This window comes from Bactrocera oleae, chromosome X (genome assembly GCF_042242935.1).
Source record: "Bactrocera oleae isolate idBacOlea1 chromosome X, idBacOlea1, whole genome shotgun sequence".
Taxonomy (NCBI): Eukaryota; Metazoa; Arthropoda; class Insecta; order Diptera; family Tephritidae; genus Bactrocera; species Bactrocera oleae.
In genome coordinates this window covers 23576679-23598538 of record NC_091541.1, presented here as the reverse complement: position 1 = coordinate 23598538, position 21860 = coordinate 23576679, and the positions used below count along the sequence as shown (strand labels likewise).

Below are 21860 nucleotides of genomic sequence, written 5' to 3'. Positions count from 1 at the left end.
ACAATTTTTTGTCCCAACACTGCATAATGAAACCAACGGGCAAATCGAAAAGTTTCACTTAACTCTTATGGAGATAGCCCGTTTCATTTAACAACAGCAACTGCTGAACGAAACTGTAGATCTCCTTCTTTTAGCGACACATAAATACAAGCATACTATACACTCTACAACAAATTCCAGGCTCGTTGATATTTTTTATAACTGTTCACCTAAAAAGCTATTCGAAGTCCACGAAAGATTGGTTAAAATACAGGAGAAAGCCCTAGGATGAAAACTTATGAGTCTGGAGAAAAGGTTTACTTGAAAAGAAACAAAATATTGGGAAATAAATTTAGTAAAATTTTTGTTGAAAAAACGATCGAAGGAGATTTAGGTACTACGGTTTTAATAGACGGGAAAAAAGTCCATAAAAGTAATCTCAGATGAGTATTTCAATTTTCTTTATATGTCTAACAGTAACATAAATTAACACACATGCAAATAAAGTCACAAGAACAATTAATAATTTTTTTTTCTTATCATCAACTTCGAATATTTACAACAACAACAATAAATAAAATCTGTAATAAATTAAGATAACGCGTTGTCCTAAGCTATTCGAGTTCCATATAAAAAAACAAAAACCAAAATATATTACGTAAGTTAAGTATTGAAACTGTAAAGCAATCTAAAATGTCATTGACACAAATTATAAATTATTTTTCATTACATTCGAAAATTTACACGTATAAACCTTAAGTAGAAATTGTAATAAATTAACGCTTTGTACTAAGCTATTCGAATTACACATAGATTTAAAATGAATTGTTATATTGTTAAGATATTTAAATTGTAAAACCATGCTAAACAAGCCGCCGAAGTTGCAAACAATTATGATAATCAAAATTTGTGAACACTTCCACCCAATAACATAAGTTGCCGAACTTAAAAGTAGATAAATAGACTCCCGCAACAGGGACGTTCCGGACTTTACAAGGAAGGTAGTTATGGTGATATGCGAAATTCTCTTTTTACTATGAGTGGCTTACTTTGCGTTTAATAAGATATAGTTATCATTCAGCGCCGCCACAACATCAATAGCGAACAGAAAAAGTCGTGCATTAATTAACGTGTAATAACTATAATGAATATTAACTTACATAGCAGATATTCCAACTGTCTAATAATATTAGGTAAAGTAAAACGTTCGTTCGGTTTTTATTGATTTTTCAAAAGATGATAACATTGTGTACATTTGTCCGATTTAAGTCAAATATGCGTCGTTTTGTTCGTAAACTTGTTGCCAACTTCATTATACCCCTCCCTATTGCCAAAAAACTCGGAGAACCAATTTTCACAGGCCTCTCTTGAGGCCAACTTCTCACCATTAAGCGCGTTCGCCATGGACAGGAAAAGATGGTAATCACTTGGTGCTAGGTCCGGACTATCAGGTGGGTGCATTAGAACCTCCCATCCGAGCTCCAGGAGCTTCTGGCGATCCACCAAAGACGTGTGTGGTCTGGCGTTGTCCTGATGGAACACAATTCGGCCTCTGTTGATCAAAGATGACCTCTTCTGGATGAGTGCTGCCTTCAAGCGGTCCAGTTGTTGGTAGTAGAGGGCCGAATTGAGCGTTTGGCCATAGGGGAGCAGCTCGCAGTAGATGATTCCTTGCCCATCCCACCAAACACACAGCAAAACCTTCCTGGCCGTCAATCAGGTCTTGGCCACCATTTGGGCCGCTTTCCCGAGCTTGGACCACGACCGCTTGCGCTCGATGTTGTCATAAGTGACCCATTTTTCATCGCCAGTCACAATCCGCTTCAGAAACGGGTCGATTTTGTTGCGATTCTGCAGCGATTTGGAAAATCGGTCCATCATGTTTTTTGCTTAGTTCGTGTGACACCCAAACATCGAGCTCCTTTTTGAATCCAAGGTTACACAAACGGTTCCAAACGGTTTTCTGGCTTATCTTTAGTTCCTCAGCAATTAAATAAGTGTTCACGTGACGGTCTGTTTCCACTATTTCTATGATTTTATCGCAATTTTCGACGACAGGCCTCCCGACGCGTGGTGCATATTTGACATCGAAATTACCGGAACGGAACCTAGAAAATCACTTCTGTGCTACACGTTCGTTTACAGTACAGACAATAACGCCATCTCTTAGATAAAAACCGAACGAACTTTTTACTTGACCTAATATATTGACATCGACTTTTGCGGATCACATAGCCCTAGTATGCCGTTATAAATGTCCCGTCAGAGTGTCAAGGGTGCTAGAGGAGCATGTAGCTTTAGTCGAAGAATGGCTCGATAACTGGCGAATAAATGTAAAGTATTAAATGAATAATATATAAGTACCACAAGCAAATGATGTAAATTATCTTGGCATTTACTTGTACAGAAGGCTGATTTGGAGTAAACATATCTCCAACAAAATAACTAGCAAGAAAATAAGAGCAGCAAATTTCAAAACTGTCTTTTAAATAAAAATTCAATACTTAACCGTGAAAACAAAGTTTTGTTATAAATGCGGAATAAAGAAGACTTGGATGTATGGTATTCAACTGGAAGGTACGACCTGTGCATGCAACATTGATATAATCCAGAGGTTCCAGTCAAAAATCCTTTGAACTTTAACAGGTTCACTATGGTGCATTCAATATTCACAGAGATCTTGGTATTTCTATGGTAAAGAAAGAGCAAGAGGACAGCAGAAAGAATCAAACCTGATTTAAAAGCAAAGATCTGCTCAGTTTAAGAGAAGCTAAAAAAATTTTGTTGAGAAAGGGATAAGATATATATGGCATGTAAATATAATGTGGGTCATACTTCAGAGCTCTGGCATTAAACGCAGCAGTACATTCCGTCTTATTCCTCTGGAACATTTTTTATATGTAATTTTTTTTTCTGTGTTTGATAATTAGTTTTTTTTTCCGGGTAATTCTAAATTTTTTGCTACCCGTATTTGTATAACACTAGAAGTACAGCAACACTCGGGCGGGTCGTGTTCGATATCGCTTATGGTTTTTACCAATACGAGATTCGTAGAGAGTTGAGGCCACTTAGCAATGACATAGTTAATTCATTGTATTCCAGATTTATCGATTTAAAATTAATCATAATCTATGAAATATCGATGGTGGTGCTCGTATGTTTAGCTCTGTTGATGCGAGATTAAAACAAATTTTCAAAACAGACAGCCCCTTCGGTGGTATACCGATCATAGTGTTTGGTGATTTGAAGCAACTCTCACTTGTTGGAGATAGGTGGATATTCTCTCCTAATCCCAATGATGCATACATCACTTTAGTTGGTTCCCCTTTGTGGGAGTTATTTAAATATTTTGAATTAACAGAAATAATGAGACAACGGGAGGACCACGCCTTTGCAGTTGCATTAAACCATATGGCATCTGGTACTATGACAAATGAGGACTTATCACTCCCTGAAACTCGGGTAGTTAATTTCGAAGAAGTTCCCGATGATGCCATACATTTATTTTGGTCCAATGAAGAGACAAATAATTTCAATGCCCTTAAGCTCAGTCAAGTCCCAACTGAAGCTATCCTTTGAACTGCAAAAGACTCAGTTAAAGAAATTTGTATAAGTGAAAATGAGAATATTAAACTTTTCAAAACTTCTGAAACGCAGGGACTGCCCTATGAATTGACATTACAGTGAATGGGATGGCTTAGTTAATGGGACAGCTGGACAACTTATGCAAATTGATTTTCATTGTTCTTTTCCAACAATTCTGTGGATTAAATTTTTCGAACGTTCTGATGGTTTGATAGCACGATCAAAAAAGCCTCATCCTTTAGAAAGTTCTTGGACACCAATTGAAAAAGTTCTAAAATCTTTTCAATATAAAAGAAATGAACAAATTTCAATTGAAAGATATCAGTTGTTCCGGCTGAGGGAATAACTATTCATAAGGTCCAGGGCGCCGCATATAATAAAGTTGTAGTTCATACTCGACCCAGAATGCCTAGAGCTTCAATATATGTCACTTGTAGTCGAGCTACTACTGCAGAAGGTCTATTCATCATAGAAAATTTTATTCCTCCTAACAAATTTTCTGAATCGGATCCTGTATTTAGGGAACTGAGGGAATTGAACACAAATAAAGCTCTGACAACAAGTTTCAATTTTATGATTTCCCGAACATCAGGACATCAAATTTTATTCCATATTGTTCAGAGTCTTCACGCTCACATTAATGATATAAAAAGCGACTGTTTGATGCTATCTTCAGATATTTTATGTGTTGTAGAAACTAGGAGTTATACTTGCGAAAGTTTTGATATACCAGGATTTACTCCAATTAACGAGCTGAGGATAGATAGCACGGAAACAAGCAACAGAAATAAACGGGGCATTATAATATATGTCAAGCATAGTATTGCTTGCTCTATAGAATCAAAGGCTGTAAAGAAAATTTATTCAGGCTGCATATGTTTCAATATTAATATTCTGGTTCTATATAGAAATTCAGCTTTATCTGTCAGACATTTAATTGTAGAACTTCAGGAAGTCCTTACTTCTGAGTTAGGCAATCAAAATGTGCTAATTGTTGGAAATTTTAACATTTGTTTAATGTCTACAGGGACTGCAATAAGAAATCTGCTCCAAGAAAAAAACTTTAGTTCCCTGCTTGGTGCAGAATATTCAACTACACCTGCCGGTACACAAATTGATTGGGCATTTTCAAACATGGATCCTTCCCGTGTAAATGCAATTACTTTTGAGACAGTACACACTATCATGACAGTATTTGTGTCTCTATTTCGAACTAAAGTTTTCAGACTTAGCGCAATAGTTCTTAATTTTTTTTTTTAAATATAATCGAATTAGAATGGTATAGCAATTTTGATAGTAGTTTTTAAAGCAATTTTAAGAAAAATATGTAAATAATCTAATTAGGAAATTTTAAATTATATTTATATTTTGTATAATTATATAAGACATTATTGTATACATAAATGATAGAAATTAATAAATTATTAAATTAAATAATAGTAAAGAAATATAATTTTGTTATATGTATTATATAAGAATTTCTATAAAAATGTTAGGTTTTAAATGTTAATTATGTTTAATATTGTAAATATGATATAAAATTAATATAAATATATATTATTGATTATTATACTCATACTTTTCAATACTGTTGTAATGCATTCTATATAAAATCAATTATAATCGTATAAAAAACACAAGAACGATTTCTCATAACAAGTTGCTCTAATTATTTTCACTGTGAATGTAAATAACTAAGGCAACAGTTCCTACTTCTAATTATTAAAACTTTGCTAGAATTTTATACGGTTCGGTTACATCCGAACTTAGCCCTTCCATACTTGTTATGGATACTTCTATGTTAATGGATTTGGGGTTTTGAGGTACTTAACAGAAAACCTAAACGCCGTTACAATGACGAAATTGTATAAAAGAGGTTAACTGTTCTGAAGGTTCTGTGTTCAGTGTTCAGTGGAACCAGAAAACCATATGGTTACTTTAGATTGGCTATCGCCGTTATCAGCCGCCAATCGTATAGGGAATGTTTGGGCTTTAATGAGAGTCAAAATATCAAGAAAACATTTAACGTCAACAAAAAAATATTATTCGGACTTGGATATAATTGAGAACAGCCAAGAATGCGAATTGTGTTTTGGATCATTGTAATGATAAAACTGCTAGTCAACACCGAGAGAAAGTTTGTCCACGCTTTCAGTGGAAATGGCTCTTAATATAATATATCAAGATAAGCGTTTTAATTTATTAGTCATTTAATAGAATACAACGATGCGGGTCCAACAACTGAAAATGAGCCCCATATCATAACTGATGCTCCGCCATGTTTGACATTTGGCTTTAGGTTCTCAGTTCTACCTCCTCAAAGGGGTTTTCGATCGGACGAATCTTATATTTACTGTCGTCAGTAAACAAATTGTTTTTCCGAATGGAAAATCTTTACTTCAGCGGAATTTGATGAGCTTTTCCACCATTTAAATTAACCTCATGAAGTACATTCCTTATAGTTGATGCTCTGAAATTTTTTCCCTAACTTAATTTCAGCCATGACTGCGAACTTTGGAGTACTTAGAAATGGATTTTCTTCTACTTTTAGCTCCAAAAGCGTTTTTCTGCTTTAGAAAATATCTTATAGTGAACAGTTTTGGCATTGTTTTTATCTTGTTTGTGGATTTTAAAACCCTTTTTATATCGTGAACGATTGAATGATTCCTATTCAAGATCTCGACGATTTAGAACTGTCTAGGAAAGTCCTGTTAGTCACAGAAGTATGTATATTATTACATTTATTTAAAAATTAATTCCTACTTTCCTAGTTTGGCTTGCGGAATTTTTTCGTGCCTAAATATCTTTTTTATTAACGTACAAAATTTCAAATGGCTTATTAATTGGCTTCAAAAAAGTAATGATAACAGTATAGAAAACAGGTTTTACCCCTTTAAGCCTAAATTATTTTGTACGAAAAAAACTTTCTACAATGGTGTCCAAGTTTGGCTTGGTGAACGTGGAAATCAGCTTTCCTAACTGTGCTATGAAATGCCGATCATTGATGTGTACTGATTTCCATGTAGTGATTGTTGTAGCGGTTATCCAGACCCTGTTTGGGTAACAAGGCGCAAATCAGTTGTCATCACAATCATCTAACGGGAGGCCCAGGCAACGTATTGTTTCAAAGGGGCCGGATCCATTTGCATGTTTGTCTTTTTTCTTTGTTTTTGTCTATGATGGTTTTGACTATGCATTCCTTTATTTGTTAAGTTGTTTTCATTTAATTTAGGGTTGTTTAGTATGTCAGGGTCAATTCTGGATAAGTAGGAGTCACGTACTGTCCTTACTCTTTGTTTTAATGTTTCAGGAGCCTGCTGTTATAACGTATTTGCACTTGTGTTGTGATCTGATTTTACTTGTTTACAGTATTGTGTTTTCAGCAACACGCCTTTGTTTTCTTTAGTTTATTGTGTAAAAAAATAAATTTTTTTTTTTAAATTTGTCTTTATTTACTGGTTCTTTGTTAGTAATGTACTGAATAAAGACATATTACAATATTTTTGAAACCAGCAACAAAAGTATAATATTATACCATTACTTTTTAGGGTTCTACAACTTATGAGTCAATATATGAACCAATAATTCCTCGCCCTGCTAGTCGACTCTCATCCCATTCCAACAACTTGAATTACGTACAATATGTCAACGGTCCACAATTAAATGCAAGTGAATGCGCAGGAAACTTATCAATTATTGGATCCATTAGTACTAGTGGATGTAGCACGCCGACTTATCCGAGTCCAAGAAACAATCCATTGCAAAGCAAAGAGACAGAAGTTAATGCGCTTACAGACTTTTTGGTAAAATCTCTTGATACTGGGACTGGTGTTGAAAACTATGGTAAGTTAAATTATCTGCAAACGATCGGGAATTTTTTTAGGGAATAACTCAATTCTTTTATCATATAAATACGCTATATCAGAACAGATTTTGTTTATTACTATCATTTATATCTTCTGCATCGAAAAGGTTGTATAGGGTGTTTTTTTTTCTTGAGGTATAGAACTTTAAGTGGCATTACTGTTCAAGATGGCAACCGATTTAACAGCTGTCAAGTGATTTATTCTTAGTTTGGGATTGCAATTCATCATGCATATGTTTTTGGGCTGGTGGAATCATTGGTCCGTACTTCTTCAAAAACGATGATGGCTAGAACGTTGCAGTCTATGGTGATCGGTATAGAGCCATGATTACTAAATTTTTCTTTCCTGAATTGAACAACCATGATGTCCACTAGCTGTGGTTCCAACAAGACGGCGCAACATATCACACAGCTCGTGCTGCAATCGATTTATTGAAAGACACATTTAGTGACCGCCTAATTTCACGTGGACCTGTGAATTGGGCTCCAAGATCTTGTGATTTAACACCGCTAGACGACTTTCTGTAGGGTTATGTAAAGTCATTGGTCTATGCGCATAAGCCACAAACGCTTAACCATTTGGAAGACAACATTCGCAGTGTTATTGCCGATATACGGCCACAAATGTTGGAAAAAGTCATCGAAAATTGGACGTTCAGAATAGACTACAGCCGAGCCAGTCGTGGCGGTCATATGACAGAAATAAATTAAAAATATAATGTCACAAGATTATATTTTGGATAAATAAAATTCATGTTAAACGAATAATCCATCGTTGTTTTATTGCAATTTAAAGTTCTAAACCTCTAAAAAACACCCGATATATTGTCCGCCGCTATACATTGTTTATAACGCTAAAGATAAAGTTAAGAAGATTGCTGTCTCTACTAAATATATGCAAATAAGAAAAACCTTTCTTAGCAGATATTAAAACTTTTCTATTGAGCATGGCGACTTCCAAAATTGTCGAAGATAAACTGTTATTTCAAAAATTTCCAGATCTGCTGAAATGAAAATACGCCGTTGGCAGGCAGAGGGTCACTTATAAGGGGGTTTTCAATAAGAATTTCATAAAACAACGCACCAATTGTTCAGGAATTGCAAATGTGTTTTATTTAGTGTGAAGTACAATCGATACAATTAAGTTCTGAATATAACATCATTCAAATTGCCTCCACGACTTCTTTTGCAGGAACGAATTTGAAGAACCCCAAATTCGAATACTTTTTCCACTAAATCAAGTCGTACGTCATGAATAGCACGTTTAATATTTACTTTTAAAGTTTGAAGAGAGTCTGGTTTATTGCGAAATACCAATGACTTCCAATTGCGGCCATAAAAAGTTGGTTATTATCGATGTATACCGCTTTCTATTGACAGCGATGGTGTCACCAGCTTCATTTCGGAAGAAGTACGAACCGATGATTCCACCAGACCAAAAACCACACCAAACTGTCGATTTAGGTGAATGTAATGGTTGTTCATGAATAATCTTCGCACCTTCGCGAGCACATGTCGACGATTATTACGACCAAAAATTGACAAAAACGCACAAAAATTTGCAATTGGAGAACGATTATTTTGATAATAAAATTAAATAGTTTGTAATTTCTTTTCTTGCGAATATAAATACAATGAAGAAAAATTACAGATCATGACGTATTAAAAATGGCCGAAACGACACTTAAAAGTCATATCATCCCTATTGGAAAACTCGATAGTATTGGTCTACTCCCTTTGGGCCGCTTCAAGCTCACCAAGTTGAAGAAACTATAAATTATGGTAGTGTTAGTTTAAAGATATGATGCTGTATTACATTATTGACAGGAATGCGAAACACTATGTAAAAACAAGTAAGGAAGGGCTAAGTTCGGATGTAACCGAACATTTTATACTCTCGCAAAGTCAAACTCGTTTGAGATTACTTTGTAGATTGACTGATATTTTCGGTAGAAGGTCAACTATAGCCACTGGGGTCCACATATTTAGTACTCAGGGGTTTGAACAGTTTTGGTTCGATTTAGACAATTTTTGGCCGCAAGGTGGCATACTTTAATTGCATTATTCACGCAAAGTTTTACCCCGATATAATCATTGTTACCTGATTTGCATAGTGGAAAGCGAAAGAATCAGATGGAATTGAAAATGGTGTTACATGGGAAGTAAGCGTGGTTGTAGTCCGATTTCGCCCATTTTCGCACTATGACATAGAAACATGAAAAGAACGTTATGCACCGAATTTGGTTGAAATCGGTTAAGCAGATCTCAAGATATGGGTTTTCACCTAAAAGTGTGCTGTGCCACGCCCACTGACTAATTTTGAACGCGGTTCCTATAAAGTCATCACATACCATCCCTGAGATAAAATTTAATGTCTCTGGCGTGTTTAGTGCTTGATTTATCGCGCTTTTAGTAGTTTTTAACAGTACCGTTATATGGGGAGTGGGCGGAGTTGCCGCCCGATTTCAACTATTTTCACACCGTCAATAGAAGTGCTAAAAACATTTGCTTCTAGTGAATTTTGTTATTATAGCATTAACGGGAGATATGCACATTAAACCTATTAGAGGCGGGACCACGCCCACTTTTTAAAAAAAAAGTTTTAACTGCAGATGCCCCTCCCTAATGTGATCCTGTGTACCAAATAACAGTCTTGTATCTTATTGCGGAGCTTAGTTATGGCAAGTTATTTGTTTTTGATTAATGGCGTTTTGTGGGCGTGGCAGTGGTCCGATTACGCCCATCTGCAATACCAACCGTCCCACGGTACCAAGAAACATGTCTACCAAGTTTCATAAAGATATCTCAATTTTTAGTTAGAGCTTGCACGGACGGACGGACGGACGGACAGACAGTCACCCGGATTTCAACTCGTCTCTTCATCCTTCATCCTTCATATCTAACTCGATTAGTTTTAGGTGATACAAACAACCATTAGGTGAACAAAACTATTATACTCTGTAGCAACAGGTTGCGAGAGTATAAAAAGCGGGATCATACGCATATGGCTGTTTAAATATTCCATATATTATACTTTAAAGCCAAAGCCAGAGATAAAGAGATGCCTCATGTTATTAGAAGTGAAAGCGTGAATCACCTCCTTAACTTTGACAGTTGACTGGATTCAGGAGATTTTGACGTTTTGCAATTGGAAAATAAGGGACGGCCAGATTGAAACTCTACTAAAAAATACGTGAACGGAGAGATTGGTTGGCGAGATCACAAACAAAAATTTTAAAGCAATGAAAATTAAAGCAAATGAAATTGAAATGTATATAATGTAATCTTTTGTGATGTCATGGTTCGTAGTATTAATTTGCAATTGATAGTGATGAAAAACATTTTTAAATTAGAGCTTATGATATATATATAGATAGATTGAAAATGAGGTATGCACCGTGACCCAGGGTTTATTGTGCACTCCTCTAAGTCACAACGACTCACTTAGCCCCAGCACATTGATGAATACGAATATACTGCTAGGTGCTAATGCGGCGATGTGAACTCTATTCGGAAACATGGATCCAAGGTCTATTAGCTGGTGTCCTGGGGTTTCCGGCTCCATGTCGCAGAACCGGCAGTTTTCACAAGAGGTTAGACCCATGTTTTACAGATGCTTCTTGAGCTTGCAATGGCCGGTATAAAACGCGACAAGTAGCCGGAATTTATTCCTTGGAAGATTGATTACATTTGAAGTTGATGAGGTCGTAACCACTCGTTAGCAACCTGGCATGGCGCATGCTTTATAGTTGTTGCCAATTTCACTTGCTGCCTACTCTTTCCTCCTTACGGAGCAGCTCCTTAATGGTATGAGGACTAACCGCGATGTACGGTTCCGGTCCTACCATTCTGGTGGATGCTGCAGAGCGGGCCAGCTCGTCAGTCAGTTCATTCCCGGCTATACCCCTGCGACCAGGCACAGTTGCAATTTGATAGGCTGTTCAGCCGTTCACAATAGATCTTATACGTTTAATTCATTTTATTAAGTGTTGAAAGTTTACAAATCAGTTGCTTTTTTATATACTTGTATCACAAAATCACCAAAAATTATTTAAATAGTTTCTCCATATGTTAAACGGATATACTATAAAAAATTTTAATCCTAATAAATGTTGGATGTTTTAATTTAAATTCCCGAAAATTATTATTTTGACTGATCTAGCTACAGTGCAAAGTGTTATAAAAACGTTAATTTTGAGGCGTTCTCGCACTGGAATAAATTGGGCATACCTTTATCGCTGGCCATAACGTTTTATGACATGGTTGTGCTTACGTGATCGCGCTAGTTAATTTTTACGCATGTTAAAATGATAATTTTGCTGCACCGAGTTGTGCTTTCTTTATTTATATTTTTAAGACTTACTTATTACACAGATCTTAATGACGTTTATACTAAAATGTGCGTACTTATTACTGGGTGATAGTTTACAATATCTTAATGTGTGTGTGTGTACTTATTACTAGTTGAGTTTACCAGATCATATTCCATAAATCATATTATATACTATATGTGTATGAACTTATGTACAAGTTGGATAGTGAATTTCTATTGTTAAAATGTTTGTCCGTTGCATTTCTCTATAATGCATGTTGTTAGAACATCTGATGGTTATCTGCTGCTGATAAATTCTCGTACATATGTACGTTACGATGAATTTTTTTTTAACCTGCCGACAGATATAGGTTGTGTTCGAAGCATTTTGTTTTTGTTTACTGCACAAAAAGACGTGTTAATACATTTGGGTGCGAGACTTTGATAATGTACGAGGATATGTTCCTCGCTCGTTTTGCTTTCAGGAAACTCTTAAATCTATTGCAAATATTTGTAGAAGCGATAAATATAAAGGCGAATTTTTGTGTAATTATTTTTACACCCAAGATAACTGTTTATTTATAACGTTTATTAATAACGCTCTGGGTCCGGTCACTAGACCCCTGCGTTTTACTTTTGAGAAAAACTTTAGTCTATGATTTAAATTTCACCAGCTAAATATGTAATTTTTGTATTTCCTCTAGTGTTTTGTAGTAGTTTTTTCATTTTTGTTAGCAAGGTATAACCAGCATAAGGTCTCGGTGTTGGAGTCATTTAAAATGTCAGTTTGCCACTACTGCATTAAAAACCGTAATACAATATGGAAGAGGAATGGTTTTCTATATCATCTTGACTAAGTTCTTTAATACTCCTGATCAGATTCCTTTACTTACTCTTATGCTATAGGAATAAATCATTTTACAAATAGTGCAATTAAGTAGAGTTGCAAAACTATCGATAGTCGGACCACTCGATAGTATCGATAGTTTTTCCACTTGGAATCTACCTACATTTTGCTGGTTTAAATTAAGAGGCCTTAGCTTTGTACATTTCAATTTTATGAAATAATTTTTGCATTTATTCATAAAAGAAAGCATGAACAATAACGGAAATCACAAAAAAAAATCAATAAAGTTACATATTTCATGTTACTATATAAACTGTTCTGAGAGCTGACGAGTACATTTACCAAAGTAATATGATCAAGAAACTTATACCTCAAATACGTTTCGGTAAGACTACTTTATTCTTCAATAATCCACGTGTTTTGTTTAAAAATGAAAATTGTTAGTTATGACTGAAACGCTATCAGAAGTGAAAAATTCTTTTGCGCAGTAGATAATATAATTTTTATTTCTTTAATAAATTTCAAACTTTAAATCAAAATTAGTTATAATAATATACTTAAATATAACATGTAACGTTAAATATAAAAAGTAACGGATGTAACCGAACATTTTATACTCTCTCAAAGTCAAATGGTATACTCGTTTGAAATTACTTTGGGGATTGACTGATATTTTCGGTAGAAGGTCAACTAAAGGCACTAGGGTCCACATATTTAGTACTTAGGGGCTTGAACAGTTTTGGTTCGATTTAGACAATTTTTGGTCACAAGGTGGCATACTTTAAACGTATTATTCGCGCAAAGTTTTACCCCGATATAATCATTGATATGCATAGTGGAAAGTAAAGGAATCAGATGGAATTGAAAATGGTGTTATATGGGAAATAGGCTTGGTTGTAGTCCGATTTCGCCCGTTTTCGCATTATATCATAGGGATATGAGAAGAATGTTAAGTACCGAATTTGGTTGACATTGGTTAAGCAGATCTCAAAATAGGGGGTTTCATTCAAAAGATGATAGCTTTGTGTACATTTGTCCGATTTAAGTCAAATATGCGTCGTTTTGTTCGTAAACTTGTTGCCAACTTCATTATACCCCTCCCTCTCTTGAGGCCAACTTCTCACCATTAAGCGCGTTCGCCATGGACAGGAAAAGATGGTAGTCACTTGGTGCCAGGTCCTGACTATAAGGTGGGTGCATTAGAACCTCCCATCCGAGCTCCAGGAGATTCTGGCGAGTCACCAAAGACGTGTGTGGCCTGGCGTTGTCCTGATGGAACACAATTCGGCCTCTGTTGATCAATGATGGTCCTTCTGGACGAGTGGTGCCTTCAAGCGGTCCAGTTGTTGGCAGTAGAGGGCCGAATTAAGCGTTTGGCCATAAGGGAGCAGCTCGCAGTAGATGATTCTTTGCCCATCCCACCAAACACACAGCAAAACCTTCCTGGCGGTCAATCAGGTATTGGCCACCATCTGGGCCGCTCCCCCGAGCTTTGACTACGACCCTTTGCGCTCGATGTTGTCATAAGTGACCCATTTTTCATCGCCAGTCACAATCCGCTTTAGAAACGGGTCGATTTTGTTGCGATTCTGCAGCGATTTGCAGATGGAAATTCGGTCCATCATGTTTTTTGCGTTAGTTCGTGTGACTCCCAAACATCGAGCTCCTTTTTGAAACCAAGGTTAATCAAATGGTTCCAAACGGTTTTCTGGCTTATCTTTAGTTCCTCAGCAATTAAATAAGTGCTCACGTGACGGTCCGACGCGTGGTGCATCTTTGACATCGAAATTACCGGAACGGAACCTAGCAAATCACTTTTGTGCTACCAGTTCGTGTACAGTATCGGGCCCATAAACACGTTTTCAGCGCCGTATAGTATGACATGATGCGACACGTAACACTAGTACTATGGACAATAACGCCATCTCTTAGATAAAAACCGAACGAACTTTTTACCTGACCTAATATATATATAACCCTATATCTAACTCGATTAGTTTTAGGTGATACAAACAACCGTTAGGTGAACAAAACTATTATACTCCGTAGCAACAGGTTGCGAGAGTATAAAAAGGAATGCAACAAAAAATATAATAACATATGAAAATATAAAAATAAATTTTCACTTGATGCCATCTCCTACTATCAATAGCTCTGCGTACGTCTTTCTCCAATGAGTGGATAGTTATGAATTTAAAAATGCAAATGTAAATTAACAGTACTGACATATCAAATGTGAGTGTATTGGTGAACCCATCAGCAGTTTCTTGTAAGGTACGTTTAGGCCAATTATGGAATGTTATGCTATGTTTGCACCGACACGAAACTCGTGTTTTCATCGACAAAAGAGGTTTTCACGCGAAAACTTGTGTTTTCATCCATACAAAATCTGTCAAACGAAAACACAGTTTTCGCTGAAAACCCCTTGAAAACGTACATTCCACTCATTATAATCGGTGCCTGCTCTAGTTTAATCGATATTATTGGAAACATATTTCGCCAGCCCTAAATGTCACTTGACCATTTGTTTACATTCTGTGAATTTGTTTACATTACAATTCGTGGAGTGTGAGGGGAGAAGCCCTACTAATAGAATTATGGGAAGAAAAAGTTGGTGCGCTTCGAGGGCCAAGAAAAAATAGCCACATTTTGGAGGAAATGGCAGTGGAACTGCAGCAGCAAGGTGTCACCTTCACGGCGGCAGAAATAAAAACGAAAATGCACAATCTGTCGCAAAGATTTAGGTAAATAAAATTGAGTAAAAATAAATATTTAAATAATAATAATAAATATTAACGCGTTTTATATTATTATGTTTTATAGGAAGGAGAAAGCAGCAGTCGGTTCAACTGGCGGTTCCCCCTCGCAGTGGCCTTTATTTAAAAAAATGAGCGCAATACTGTCGCCATATAAAAGCTACAACACAGAGGGCTTAGTGGAGGAAAGCTTTCAAAGAAAGAGACATGTGTTTTTTATTAAATATATTATTTATATTTACATATATATATATACATATTTAAAAAGGTTCTACGAACTCCGAACCGATGGAAGTTTCGGTGGAAACGGTTGCTTGTTCAACATTTGTTGCTGCATCTCCACTGCCATCACCTGTTTGCACTCCTTCGCCCTCAGATTCTGCAAAAGGGAAAAGCAATAATTTTCAAAGTTTAATAATAAAAAAATTAGAAAATATTGAAAAAGAAATAAAGAAAACAAATGAAGACTTCAATATAAGCAATGACAAATTTTTAAAAATGACGGAAACATTAGTCGAAAACGACAATAAAAAAACAAAATTAATTGAAGAATTTATGAAGGATACGAACGAAATAAATAAAACACTTCTTGATTTGCTAAAAAAATAAGAAGGAAAGGAATGTGTTTTATTTTTGGAATATGGTTACTACCGCCTTAAATGAGTTCAGCCTGATAAATTATACTTAAAATTATTTTTACTTGCCAAAATATGTACAAAGTGCTGCCCGTATAGTTTCTCCGTTAGTTGGGTCGTCAGACGCATATGAAACATGACTCGGATTTTGTCGTCTAGTCTCCAACTCTTCCAAAGCATGTAACCATTTAGCGTTTAAAGAATCGTTGTTTTCATTTAAAAAGTTGTGAAGGACGCAACAGGCTTTACAACGGGCCTTGAGGTGTCCAAAGGCATTTTCGACAACTCTACGTGTTTTCGAAATTTAGATTTTTGTAATTGATGCATTTAAGAAAAGGTAAACACGCGAAATTTTTGGTGGTCTGGAATAGAGTATGTGTTTAAGAGATTTTTTGTAAAAATAGACATTTTAGTGAAAATATTTACTTCATTTGCATTATAGTCGGTGAAAACTCTCTCAGTAGGACAAATTTCTTAGTGCCACTTTTTGGTAACATCTTTTAATAATATTTAAATTTGCCTCTGATAACCGGAAGTTATTTTTATCTAATACGGAGATTGATTTTGAAATTATTGGTTTTAAATCGTCTTTATTGAAATTTGATATCGGAATTTTGGTTTTTAATGGTATCTGATATCAATATGTTTACTACGCGCATGGTAAAATGGTCTTTTTCGAACCCATTTCGTCTAACAATTTGTTGATGTAGGCTGCTTCTTTCGCTGCAGAAATATATTTATATTATACTCTACCTCTGTGCTGCTAAGTGCTGCCACGCTCTGCTTCTTCATGTTACGGAGTACACGCTTAACTGCTGCTTCATGTTCTACATGTGGATCCGTATTGCGCTGTGATAGTTTACATACGGAATGTAATATATCAGGACATGTTGATATTGCCAAGTACATTAACGCTCCATGTATGGATTAAAACTTTGTCTTGTATACTTTCATACACGTCTCTTTACTGCATTGAGTTATGATACCCGCATACAATGGTGTTATCTCGATATCTCTGCAATCGGACATACCGTATTATTTAAGTAATTTTAAAATATACTGCTTCATCGCTGCACATTGTTGCAGAGCCTGTTTCAGCGTCTCGCTCTATCTCCATACCAAGTAATGCGTTAGTTGACCACCATCAGCCACTCGGAACCTTTTTGAAATTTTTTCTTTGATTTGTAATAGTTCGGACTTACACGAACTGGCAATGATGATATCATCTACTAATATTGCTATTATATTGCGTACCTGGCCATGAAAACCAATGTCTCGAAGAACTGCATCTAGCTTTGATTTCCACTCGTGACCATTTTGTTTTAGTCCGTACAAGGATTTCTTCAAAATTCTAACCGGATAACTGTTGTCTACAAAGCACTCTACTTGCTTCATATAAACCTCATCACGTAACTCATTGTTGAGATATGCTGTTGATACCTCCATTAGATGTATGTGGAGCTCCACGATGCTCAACTGCCAATCCGATTACCATCCGAATAATAGCGTACCTAATTACAGGCGAGAACTTTTCGTAGTAATTGATACCAAAAAGTTGGCTGCACTCCTTAGCTACTAAACGGGACCTAAAACGTTGTACGCTGCCGTCTTTGTTACGCTTAATAGTGAATACCCACTTGGAGCCAATTGTCTTATGATCAAGTGGCAACTCAACAAGGTCCCACGTGTCATATCAAACGCATCAAACTCCTTCTTCATCTATGCTTTCTTTCCACTTATTGGAATAAGAGCTGTAAAATGGCTTAAAATAACTGTTTGGAGTTTCAATTAAATAATAAAAAATCAATAAAAATAAGGATCGTGGGCCGTTTTATGAGACTTTGAGAATTTTATGAAACCACACATAATATGAAGATTCGTAATTTTGTTGATATTTTTTACTCGCTATTACGAAACCACCCATAAGTTTTACATTCGTGAGAATTTTATGAAACCACACATACATTTAAAGATTGATAATTTTGTTGATATTTTTTAATCGAAGTTCATGTGTGTTGAGAGTGTATGAAACCAGTAAACTTCATGTTTTCGCTTATATTAATTTGTTGTAATTAAAATGCCTAATACGCCATATAATTCTCATATAAATGATGATCATATTATTGTAAATTGTGTTATTCCTGAAGGAATTGGAATTTTGTCGCCTTTTATAATTATGGCATCCAATGAACAAGTGCGAAGGAATTCCATCAGACATCAATGAAGGGATAATAATATGTGGTCTTTTGATTTACAAATAGTTTGTTAAAGTTTTGTATTTCAAATACTTACCGAACAAATAAAATATGACTTTCATCTGAGAACTAATGGAACTCTTAAAAAATTTTAAAAAGAAGCAACATATGGAGAATTTGAAGTCAACGTATTTGCAACTAAGCTAGGTGAACATTGCGCCACATATGCCACACATTTTCTTGTTGCAGTCAATTCTGATGAATATAAAATAATAAAAGTAACAGAATTGTTTTATTTATTTTTTATTATATTTTTCTTTTGTATATTCATATATTATTTTAAATTTAAAACATTTGTACATTTATAAAATAAATAAAACATTTGTTACAACTAAATTGAATAAATGCATATAAACTTTTTTGTAAGATCTTAGTACGGGTAAATGCAACAATTCCTTTATATTTATATTTATATACAATTCCTAAAAGGTCTTTAAGAAGTTTATCTTCACGGATCCATTCAACATCACATCTAATATTATGTTTTTTTGTTGAAGTTTGAGTGCATTCATAATTAATATCATCCGCTTTAATTTCATCATCAAACCACTGTTGTATTAAAAATTTTAATTTCTGAATATCTTCATCATTTTTAAAATTAACTTCAAACGAAGGAACTTCTTTCATCTTACTATATAAAATAAAATTTCCAACAGTTAATAACCCTTTAATGTCTAAACTACCATTTATAGGAACAGCGTCTAGTGTTGATTCACAAAGATCAATACAATTATTTACATTTGCAGTGTTAGCTTTTAGTTGGGTGGCTTTTTGTGGAGAACTCTTATCTTGTATTATCTTTACAGGTCGTTTTCTCTTACGCTTATTTAACACATATGTCTTCACTTCAGTTGTACCTTGAAGGGATTGAGCGGACTCTTCTAGTTTTTGAAGCGGCTTATTAACTGTTCCTCATCGAAACTTTGTAACATCTTATCGAATTCTTCTGGATCAAATACAAAGTTGAACATTTGTTGATCACTATCAAATCTTCCATAATTTTCAGAATCCATTACTCCACCTTGTGATTATCGTAAATAAGTTATTACGATTAAATTATTATAAAATAAAAATCCTATATATATATTCTTGAACCATATTTTAGTTTACCCTTTTGTGTTTTAATAAAATGTGTTTTCACAACAATCTAGGCGCCAAAAACGTGACAGTGGTTTTATTTCGATTTGTATTCTCGTGTTGATTACAACCATCAAGGCTCCTGGCATGACAGCATATTAATTATATTGCAATGTTTTATATCGGGCATAAAGCGAAATACAATTACATATATCTACTATTCCCTTGTATGAGTTATCAGCAAAATGACAATCTTTCTTGTGTAATCCATTTCGTGAATATATGAATGGTTCAGATAAACTGCGACCATGTCATTTATTATAGAATAAAAAAATATTAGATGTTCATTATCAATTAAATCGTTATATTTTTTTTAAACTTTTCTAAATATTGCGGGGAATACATTTTTTTCCCTTTTATTATACTGTCTGCTTAATATTGAATTCAAAAATTAAAAAGTAGAGTAGTAGTAGCGCCAAACTGGTGGTTTGCGGAACTAAACTTTTCACTGCACGATATATATCAACAAGCCACAAAATACATACACTCGCCAGAAAAATTATCCGTACACCTCGACATGAAAACAATAAACTGAGAAATTTGTGATCAAATAACTTATTATGTATAAAAATAGTATACAAAAGTTTTATTTAATATTTTTACTGCACTTTCCATACGTTTTTTACTTTTAGACAAACACTTTAAAAAAATTCCCAGAACAAAAACTAAACACAGTTACTTAAATTCAACGGAAAAAGTATCCGTACATATCAAAACGGGATATTTCCCTTGTAATATGGTGACAAATACATTCCCTTAAGCGCTTATATTGTATTGTATAATTAATCTCGAACTTGACGGTTGACCTTAAAGTTATTATAATTTTTCATTGTGCATAAATTCGCGATGACCCTTAAAATTAAAGAAATTAGTGCTGGCGAAAGAAAAATTATTCTTACACTCAGAAATGAAGGCAAATCATTCCGAGAAATGGGTAAAATGATAGGAAGGACACATTCTTCTGTGCAGTATGTGGTGGAAGCATTCCAAAAAACTAAGTCGATTGTGCCAAAGCCACGCTCTGGTCGACCAAGTATATTAACCGTTCGAGAAAAACGAACAATATTACAGTCAGTAAAAGCAAATCCTCGACTTACTGCCTTGAAAATATGTGAAAATATTAAAAATTTGTTCGACAAGGATCTCCATGAAGATACTGTACGAAAATTTTTGAAGATGGGTATCAAGCACGTGTAGCGCGTAGGAAGCCCTTTATATCCGAAGTAAATAGACAGAAACGTATGGATTTTGCAAACAAATATATCAGCAAGCCTCGGGAGTTTTGGGAACGTGTCTTATTCACCGACGAAAGCAAGTTTTGTATTTTTGGCATTAAAGGAAAAAAGTTGGTGTGGCGTAAGAGTGGTACTGCACTTGATAAAAAAAATCTTTTACCCACCGTCAAACATGGCGGAGGAGGTGTGATGGTATGGGGGTGTATGGCGGCAGAAGGAGTAGGCAAACTCGTTTTTATAGATGCAATAATGGATCAATTCGGCTATTTAAGTATTTTAAAAAATAATTTGAAGGAAAGTGCCCGGCAGTTGGGGCTTGGTGATGATTTTTGGTTCCAACAGGATAAGGCTTTGGTTGCTTTATAACATAAAAAATCAATTGCGCTCGACACCTCAATCTCCAGACCTCAACCCCATCGAGCATTTGTGGGATTTACTGGAGCGCAGAATCCGCCAACACACCATAACCTCCAGAGAAATGTTCAAAAATGTGATCATAAATGAATGGGCGAAAATTACAAATCATGACACATCCAAACTAGTTCATTCAATGCCACATCGACTTGCCGAGGTCCTAAAACGTAAGGGCTATCCTACTAGTTATTAGGATATTAAATTTGTCCAAAATAATTTAATTATATTTAATTATAATCAAAATGTACGAATACTTTTTCTGTTTCATTATGTGAGCTTTTTTTGTTTTTGTTCTGTGAAATTTTTTTTTAAAGTGTATGTCTAAACAAAAAACTCATGGAAAGTGTAGTAAAAATACTGAATAAAACTTTTGGATACTATTTTTATATATAATAAGTTATTTCATCACAAATTTCTCAGTTTATTGTTTCGGTGTCGAGGTGTACGGATAATTTTTCTGGCGAGTGTACCTAATCTATATATATATACTATAAGCTCCCCACTTGGTTCAATGCATATAAATAAGACGTCTTTTCAATGAAAATAAAAAGCAAATTGTTTGAAGTGGCTGTTGTTTCAATTCATAATAAAATTATTTTGTAAATATAAACCATATCCTTTTTAATCTGGCGTGAGGAATAAACCCCTCCCCATAGCGATTGATTCCATATATCTATTATGGCGGCTAGCCTCAGCCAACTGCTCCTTTCCATTCCTGACGTCATTCAAAACTTTTGCTATAGCTGATCCACCAGATGCTATACCACCAAGTGCACCTAACGCCATTAAAATAGGAAGTAGTGGTAATAACCCACCAATTTTCGGGACTGGATATATTCT

General features: G+C 35.0%; 1 protein-coding gene across 6 annotated transcripts in view; it reads left to right on the top strand.

Moving 5' to 3' along the window:
• The window catches only part of Zyx (lipoma-preferred partner zyxin), a 412145-nt gene that overhangs the window by 308650 nt on the left and 81635 nt on the right, over positions 1-21860 (top strand). For all 6 annotated transcript variants that reach the window (XM_070112677.1, XM_070112673.1, XM_070112674.1 and 3 more), the window contains one exon: positions 7113-7407. In XM_070112677.1, coding sequence (XP_069968778.1) covers positions 7113-7407 — 295 coding nt within the window. The remainder of the gene's footprint in view (positions 1-7112; positions 7408-21860) is intronic.